We start from the raw sequence: 9,429 nt of genomic DNA, 5'->3' as shown, positions 1-9,429 counted from the left end.
AATTTTAATGTCAGTTGGCACTTTGGCTTCCCAATTTTGAAGTCTACTTATGTTATGTGTTGTCTTATTTAGTTTATGTGGCTATTTAAGTCTTTTTTTTTTTTTGTGTTGCATCTTATTACGAGTTTATTAAATTATCAACTTTGTTGGTTTTATGTGTGCCTAACGTTTTACCCCAAAATAAATATTTCATATTTCTATTTTTAATATCTCTAATACAAATCCAGGGACTATTTTTTTAGAAACGGCTGAGTACGAACACTTACGGGATAGTCCAACCTGGTTTAAAATAGACTAAAGCAATTGAAGATTCAAGGTAACTTTAAAATTTTAAGGCTGAACTTGTTTTTTCATATTTTCCGGCTTGACCTAATAAAAACATGTAGGAGCCGGCTCTGACCATACATTACAGTGGCGGCGGGCCGAGGGCTCCGGCTTTAGGATTAAAGGTTTCGTCACACAGGCGCGTTTTCCGGGCGGGCGTGAGCGTTTTATATGTAAATGCGGCGCGTCCCGCTAACGTCCCGCCGGAAAACCCGCCTGTGTGGCAAAGTCTTAAGTGCTTCCACTGCCTTTCATGCGCTCGGTAATCGTTGCAAGTGAAAATATCACCGCTTGTGACGATTTAAATCCAGAAAGTGAAACTAATTTAAATCTATAGAAAATTAACCATGTGACATATATATGAAAAAACGTTAATACAACGATGTAAATTTATTACGCTCGCACAAATAGATTAAATAAATATGCAGGCGTTTTTAAATTTAATTCAATGTACGAGTATGAACGTAAACAAAATATTTTTACCCCAATGATAAATCGCTTTAGTTTGAGAACTTGTCATAACAAATAAAGAATTTCAATTACACCAAAAAATTGTAGTAAGTATGTTTGTTGTGTCTGCTAAGTGCAGGATTCGATTTGATTTGTGAATTTCGTTAAGTGGTCTGCAAAATGTTTTTAAGGCCACCTCAAACTAGCGTGTTTTGCTGTGGAAAATGACGTAGCTGCGCAGTTGCGCCAACACCGACGCTCGGGAGACGCTAGTGTGGGGTGAGGGGACTTTTTTATGTGATAAAGAAAATCTGTCACGCGATAGGTAATACAATAAATAAATCAAATCTCATCCATAAAACACATACAGTAGCCGGCTCGTCAGAGATATTTTATAATTGAAAGGGACAGCAGTTGGTAACTAGAGATTTATAATATTACCATGGGAAACGGCTCGAGTTATTTAACCTGTAAATACCTCAAGCCGTAAGCACATAAGCACACGCATGTGGAAAATGGCACGGTCCATTACTTATTCATAAAGTTAAACTCATGCCGCAAACTTCCTGAACGATTCGCTTCTACGTGAAAAATTCACTCAATTCCTTTATTGAGTTACATTTTTGTCGATATTTACCATGAACGTTCTTAGGGGGATTGTAACATTGTAGGGTGTAGATAATATTGTCAATTTAATTTTATACCGGGTGTGGCCTGTAATATGAGCAAAAAAATTAACTGTAAACCTGTACTCCTCTCCTCATACTGACCAACATTTGTTTAGCAACTTTTAAAAATAACTTGTGGTTTGATTTTTAATACACTTTAAAGTTTATTCTAAGACGCAATGTATTGCGAATTTTGCTATGTTTAAGGCGTGACAAGCAACGTCAATCACAATGATATGCCGCGGCGATGGCGTCCATTGAAGGTAATATTTATTTCGTATGAAAAATAGGGACTACAATACTTCATAATTTTTAAAAGTTGTTAAACAAAAGTGTCACCGTTTGAGGAGTGCAATATATGTTTTAATTATTTGCTCGTGTTACAGGCCACACGCGGTATACTTACACTGACCTTAACGAGTTGACAAAATATAATGTATTTAACGTACATATCTGCAACTTAATTAAAGCAACCAAAGTAATGTTGTATTGATAACAGATATTTATTTTAGATTCTACTGTATAATTAGAACGCAGAGGTACGTTATATACTTATTCCTAACATATATATATGTATGCATATTAGTACCTTTCTTTAAAATTTGATAAGTAATTATTACGGTAATTCAAAATGAATTTGAGCACAACTCATATTACGGTTGGTAGGAACGTAAAAGTGCTCTACATAGATCTACGCGATTAGATACCTACTAGGTAGGTACCTATATAGAGATTGAGATTGATTGAGATACCTCATACCCGACGGCCAATCTACTTCACAACAACAAGAAGTTGCGTTGAATTTAAAACTAGACCTCATAAAGGATTCTTGAATAAAATTTACAAACAGGACGAAAGGTCAGATAAATATTAACATTTTTGTCTGCTCGCCAAATGTATTCAGCACGACAGGGCATTATTCTGAATAATGTTTAGTGTTGTCTTACAGTGTAGGTAGGTTTATTTATAGTGATATTTTATGACGGTAATAAGTATAACGTAGTTCTTAGTAGTTTGTGAGTATAACTAAGTAGCCATAGTACAGTAGTAGTGCGTAGTATAGTAGAAGTGGTGGAATGTGTACACCAGAAGACCGGCTACACGCTGAGGGTGTTCCAGCTTCGATCGCGCCACTACGTGCACTTCAACTCTTTTGTGGTGCGCGTGCCGCGACCGCTGCAGGGGACCATCGAGTGCGCCGACTTCTGGTTCGAAAGGTGTCGTGTTTCGGAGGTTCCGGGTCAAACTGCCGAATCCGACACAAGAGCAGCCGATGCAACGGAGCACCGCCGTTTTGTCGACTAAATAGTGTTTAGTTTTAAGTTTATAAAATACATATGTATGTTAGTCTGTAAGGTATTTGTAATATGGGCCTTGTTGCCTGAATTAAATTTATAAATAAATAAATAAAATAAATAGTAAACACGTCTTCCTACGCGAAGTCTCAGGTTTAGTGCGCAAGTTCGGTTCATTCATAGCGGCCTTCGTCAGTTCCTTTACCTACTGCGAACCATCAAACATCAGGAAAATATTGCCTAATATAGGGATAACCGAGCCGATAATTGCCACGGTCAACGTCGTGGCAATCACTTCGATATTGTATTTTAGAACTTATGTTTTATTATCTTTTAGAGTGCCTAATAAATCCCAGGTAGGTGATAGTTCTGTGATTTCTAAGGAAACGCATTTAATCCGCCTGCTGTGCATTTTCCATAATGTGGCCTTTTTGTCAACACAAACAGGAAGTACCTACTACGGCCCGGGATCAAATTATAAGTTTTTTTAGGGTTCCGTACCCAAAGGGTAAAACGGGACCCTATTACTAAGACTTCGCTGTCCGTCCGTCCGTCCGTCCGTCCGTCCGTCTATCACCAGGCTGTATCTCACGAATAGCTAGACAGTTGAAATTTTCACAGATGATGTATTTCTGTTGCCGCTATAACAACAAATACTAAAAACAGAATAAAATAAAGATTTAAATGGGGCTCCCATACTACAAACGTGATTTTTGACCAAAGTTAAGCAACGTCGGGAGTGGTCAGTACTTGGATGGGTGACCGTTTTTTTTTCTTTTTTTTTTTGCATTATGGTACGGAACCCTTCGTGCGCGAGTCCCACTCGCACTTGCCCGGTTTTTACCTTTCCGGAGGGTTTTCTCGATCACCAATAAAGTTCATGGCAAATGTTGTTCAACGTGTGCCTGAATCTCGGAAAACTAGCGAACTCTGATTGTTTCGACCGAGTCAAAGGCCCTCGATAAAGCGCTTTTGTTAAGTACAGCCGGCCTAGCCAAGATTACAATCGCTATCGCTTCGACAACGAAAAGCATTATGTCTCTCTATCACTCTTCTATATTAGTGCGACAGTGACCGTTGCGTTTCGATCGCTACGGAGCGTAAGCGATCGGCATCTTGGCTACGCGGCCTGTTCTCGATTTCATCTGGGCCTTTAAATCGTAACACAGAACGAAGCCAATTAACAGTTATTTTAGTTGCTGAATGAGTAAGCTATTGCGAAGTTGTTTGACCTGAAACATTTATTTGTGGCTCTAATCACATACCTATATACAGTGTGGAAAGATAAGTCGGGCCCCGGAAGGAAACTACCTTAAATCCTTAAGCTAGCTCATTTTACTTAAAGGAGACATTCCTTAATTTTTTAAAAGAATCAAAACTGCATTCAAAGATTTTCTAAAACTCGCTTGCCTCGCCTGGAACTCGAACTGACTCAAAATTCCAAAAAATAAACACTCGCAATTTTATTCTACTATAGTCGATACAGTTAATGTTAATGATAACATTTCTCCAAGAAACATTAGGTCTTACACTCGTCTGTCGTATAAAATTATTTTATATTTACGTATAGGATTTTTTTAGACCAGCCAAATTGAAGAAAAAAAAACAAAAATCTTTAAATGCCGTTTTCGTTACTTTTTAAAAATAAAGGAATGTCTCCTTTAAGTAAAATGAGCTAGCTTAAGGATTTAAGGTAGTTTCCCTCCAGGGCCCGACTTATCTTTCCACACTGTATAAAGGTAGATAATAATTAAATACCGACCTTTTTTTACATTAAGTTACAGGATATTTCCCAAGCATATACCATCTATCTTTCAAAAGTGTTTTTCAATAAGAGACACGTCAAGATTATTTACACTTTTTCTAATGCTAAAAAACGAGTATAGACATTTACGGCCCGATTCTAACTTTAAGATACGTCAAACGTCTAGCTAGATTGACGTCAAATTTTAAATACCTACATATGTTAGTGTCAATTAAGGGATCGAGACCATAACACCATCGCTGCGCTCTACTTAAGACTCCAATAATTGACGTAGCTAGGAAAGCGGCTAAGTTAAAATGGGACTGGGCTGGTCATTTCTGTCGAATGCCGGACGACTTGTGGGCCAAGTTAACCACAGAGTGGGAGCCCCACAAGTCTAACCGACAGGCCTCGTCGGCGATGGCGGGATAACCTGGACTCCTTCTTGAGAGGCTGGCCAGATATACCACCAAACAGAGATCAGTGGAAGAAAAGGGAGGAGGCCTTTGCCCAGCAGTGGGCTCTGAATAATAATAGTGCCAAAAGTCACGTTACTTCAAACAAAAACGTGATTTTTGACATTGACATATCTAATCCACACCGTATCTAGACGTGATATTTGACGTATCGAGTTCGAATTGGGCCGTTACTTAACTTACATTTGTTTTAAACAACATGCCATCACTAAATAGGTAGCTATATAAACTAGTAATTAGTTTGTAAGAGCATAGATTAATATATTTCCTTATTACGTACTTTTTCAAGGCGAATGGTGTCTCCAAACAACTTAAATTACAAATTACGAGTAGGTGTAAATAAGTATATGTAGCTAAGTAGTTAGCCAATTTGACCCAATTGCCGATTGGGTAAACAAATCCCAGGTTAGCGCGGGCTCGGGATAGGCGATATAGCGCGCGGATGCAGTGCGCGGCGCAGCGCTTCCGCGGACGTCGATATCGCCTTCCTGGCTGCACTCCGCAGGATGCTTGCACCACGCACCCGCCACATATTCATAAAACGAATGCCTCGGCTGTATACTCGCCGCTATCGTAACTCGATCCCCAGACTCGCAACATGCTTAACAATAGGACTTACAAGAGCTAGCTTATGCCAAGCGCTTTTTAAACAAACATTACAAGTAGTTACACTCCTCTTTATTGCACGACCTCAGTAGAAATAAACATATCACATAAAGACATAGGCAAGTAACAGGCTGCCTAAATACTATTGTAAACTGTGAAGTTACGAAAAACTTGTGATTGGTGACGTCGTGTGTTAAATCAGAGCATGATTTGACAAATCAGAGACAGAGGGATTTGTATTGTACCTACTTATAGTTACAGGGAAGATCTGCTATTGGGGATAAAATACATATATAGTTAGGAGCATTCCACGGGCTGTCCCGTACAAACGCATTTTATTTCCTGTGTTGCGACTTTTTTCTCGGCATTTAAAGCAGGCGATTATTTTTATGTGCACATTTTTGACCACTTGTCATAGATAAGGAAACTCTTAGACCTTTAAATCTTCAGAAACTTCGCGTTTGTACGGGACAACGGTAGACAATTTCATGGAATGCTCCGTTATTGGTCCAAGTGGCGAAGTTGGGGGAAAGTTTTTTTGAATTGGAGCTTAGTGGAGATAAGTAAGGGGAAAGGAAAATACGATGTATTCGACTACCAAATTTAAATAGTTACGAAGTTTGCCCGAATTTGGCAGTATTAGAGCACTAATTTTCAGGCCTACACGAGATAATGAGGCGGCTTCTCTACACGATGGGCCAACGCCGGCCACTTCAAGGGACGCATTTATACGTTAGAGGGAGCAAGTGATATTGCTATCTCATTCTACCGCATGGCTGCGTCCCTTGGAGTGGCCGGGCTGGCGCATCGTGTAGAGGAGCCATGAAGTGGGAAATTGACTTAAATCTTAACTTGATTGTGCTAGATTGAAGTTAACCAGGAGATTTAACAACGTCAAGACAAGATGACTATAATAATAGATAATATATAATAGATAATAATTAGTGATGTACCGACTATTGATTTGGCCGACTAGCCGACTAGCCGACTAATCGGCGCTCGAATGGCCGATTAGTCGGCCGACTAGTCGGCTAGTCGGCCAGATCATTAGTTTCGTATAATTTCAGGTGAAAAACAATAGTTTTGCTCCTTTGGTTGCGCTATTCATCATATATTATTAGCTTAGCTAAAAGGTGTTCTCTACAGGTTCAAAGACCTATCACAAGAATCCTCGTTCGATTTCCGTATTTCTTTTATTTTGCGATCCTGAGCAGACCGTCAGTATAACTTGTAGGAGGTATTTCCACGGCTCTATTTCCCGTACGTAGTCGCCAGTTAAGAACCTATCACCTATGGTCAGCGACTTTACGAGATTACGAGCAACGTGCCCTGTTTATAAGTCTCTAAATTTTGCAATAACATTAACAGTTCCCCATGGCTCCACCATTAAAAAAAAAACAAAAACGGAATAATAATAAACTTTAGAACATGGCCATGAATTTACACGAGAATCAGTTGAGATCGACAACACGAGAGGAAAACACCAGCCCACCAACATACGATGAATGACGATCAAACGGCCAAATTATATGAACAAAAGTTTTCGTCTACACCCTGAATAGGTATTTTGGTAAAATAAACACAAAACATATGGCAAATATTGACTGTTGATTTCTTTTTTTTTCTGTTTTCTTTCACTAATAAAGTGCCGACTAATCGGCCATTTTTGCCGACTAGTCGCCGACTAATCGCCGACTACAAATGTGGCCGGATAGTCGGCTTTCCCGACTAGTCGGCGACTAGTCGGTACATCCCTAATAATAATAAAAGATAATAATAAAAACAGAAATGCTCGTTTTCAGATACGGCAAGGGTCCGGAGGTAGTTCCGCCGGTTTATTTGAATGGTTCGCCGGTTCGGGTCGTAACATCTTTCAAGTACTTAGGCCATTATCTAACGGAGAACCTTCGCGACGACATGGACATGGAGCGAGAGCGCCGCGCGCTTGCGGTCCGTTGTAACATGCTGTCGCGAAGATTCTCCAAGTGCACCACTGACGTAAAAACGACACTATTTAGGGCATTCTGTCAGTGCTTTTATACATGCTCACTATGGTGTAACTACACCAAACGTTCATATAACGCGCTCCGGGTTCAGTATAACGATGCGTTCAGAATACTCATGAAACAACCTCGCTACTGCAGTGCTAAGACCATGTTTGCTGATGCGGGAGTACCTGATTTTTATGCAATCATGCGGTCCCGCATTGCTTCAGTTTGGACAAACGTATGGCAAAACTCGCAGCAAAATGATATTCTGGCGCTGTTTACTGTCAACCCGAGCAATAAGATCCTAAAGCACTGGACAGCCGTGCACCTGGACGAAAATAGCAAATAGTATGTAATATGTAGGCATAATAATTTAACAAGGGACATTTATAATTCCTGCTTCATTGTATTTTAAATTTTATATTATTTTATAGTATTGTATTTTATTGTATTGTACTGTATGAGTTTAAAACTTGAAATAAACAATATTATTATTATATTATATTATTATATTATATAATTGTGCATATATTTTCGTGTCTATGTTGATTTTTTCCAAAAATAAACGAAAAAGTAGGACGCCACAAAAAAAATATTAAGTATCTAAATACATTCCAATTTGGCGGAGTAACCATAACCAACCACCTAATCTGGCAAGAAACGTACGAAAAAATCACTCTCCTTCTTTGTGAAATAAAAATACCAAACATTACCCATATAACCATTCCAGTCGCAGAATCATCAAAGTGGTAACTAAATGTCAGATGTGTCGTAACAGAGTCCACACAATGTGTGTAGAATTGTTTCGAAACAAAGTGTCGTCGCCGTGTGTACACTTTTCCGTAACAAGGTGTCGACACATTTGTGTGCACTTTGCGTGCGGTTTGCGACTAAATCTGACAGCAAATTTGTGACAGCAAATGTCAATATAAAATACCTCTTGAAAACCAAGGTTTGTCAAACTTCTATTAGTGTCTCGTGTGCTCGTAAGTAATTCTAGTAAGTCATCATGGGCGATGCAAATGATAATAATCGACCAAAACCATATAAACACCCAACACCCGTCAACCTTTTACAGAAAAGTTTTTAAAGAAATGCAATAAGCTACTTAGGTCAGCCAACAAATGCTCAAAAAAGTTGTAGAGGGAAATGCTCGGAACACAATTTTTGACTCTGTAACTTGGTTTGGACAAGTTAGGAGGTGAACATATCAAAAATCCCCGGCCGTAGCCCTTGAGCGGGGGGAAAAGAGGGGGCTTTGAATGTCCCATTTTCCGGTTTTTCGATTATATCTCGGAAACTATGCATCTTAGCGACATGGCCACTTATACAAAATGAAAGTTAATTTAATTTGTTACAAGTTTATTCAGTCAATTTTTTCGATATGTTGAATAGTTTTTGAGATATCCGCTCTTAAAAGTTTATTTAGGGCTCTCAATTTTATCTTGATATATCTACATCAGTGAAGGTGCTAGGCCGTGTATGTATGGTATCGTTTTCGTATAAATCTGGGTTGCTGAATCCATTTAAGGTATCACATTGAAACCATTCCACAAAATTAAAAAAAATCTTTTTAGGGTTCCGTACCTCAAAAGCAAAAAACGGAATCCTTATAGGATCACTCGTGCGTCTGTATGTCTGTCTGTCTGAATACACAAAATAGTTCTTTACCTATAGATGACAGGAAAACCTATTAGAAATGTGCAGTCAAGCGCGAGTCGGACTTAATGTACGGAACCCTTAATACGCGAGTCCGACTCGAACTTGGTCGGTTTTTTTAAACTCCTCTTGACGCTTAACCGCTGAACCGATTTCGTTGAAATTTGGTATAGAAATAGTTTGCGTCCCGGAACAGGACATAGGATAGATCTTATAACC

General features: G+C 39.0%; 1 protein-coding gene across 1 annotated transcript; it reads left to right on the top strand.

Moving 5' to 3' along the window:
• The first annotated feature begins 7,351 nt into the window (after positions 1 to 7,351).
• Positions 7,352 to 7,900, top strand: LOC134665511 (uncharacterized). Its single transcript, XM_063522485.1, has one exon. The coding sequence runs from the start codon at positions 7,352 to 7,354 to the stop codon at positions 7,898 to 7,900; it is 549 nt and encodes a 182-aa protein (XP_063378555.1).
• The last annotated feature ends 1,529 nt before the right edge of the window (positions 7,901 to 9,429 follow it).

The sequence above is a fragment of the Cydia fagiglandana genome, chromosome 6 (assembly GCF_963556715.1).
Source record: "Cydia fagiglandana chromosome 6, ilCydFagi1.1, whole genome shotgun sequence".
In the NCBI taxonomy this organism is placed as follows: Eukaryota; Metazoa; Arthropoda; class Insecta; order Lepidoptera; family Tortricidae; genus Cydia; species Cydia fagiglandana.
This window is presented reverse-complemented; position numbering and strand designations above follow the sequence as displayed.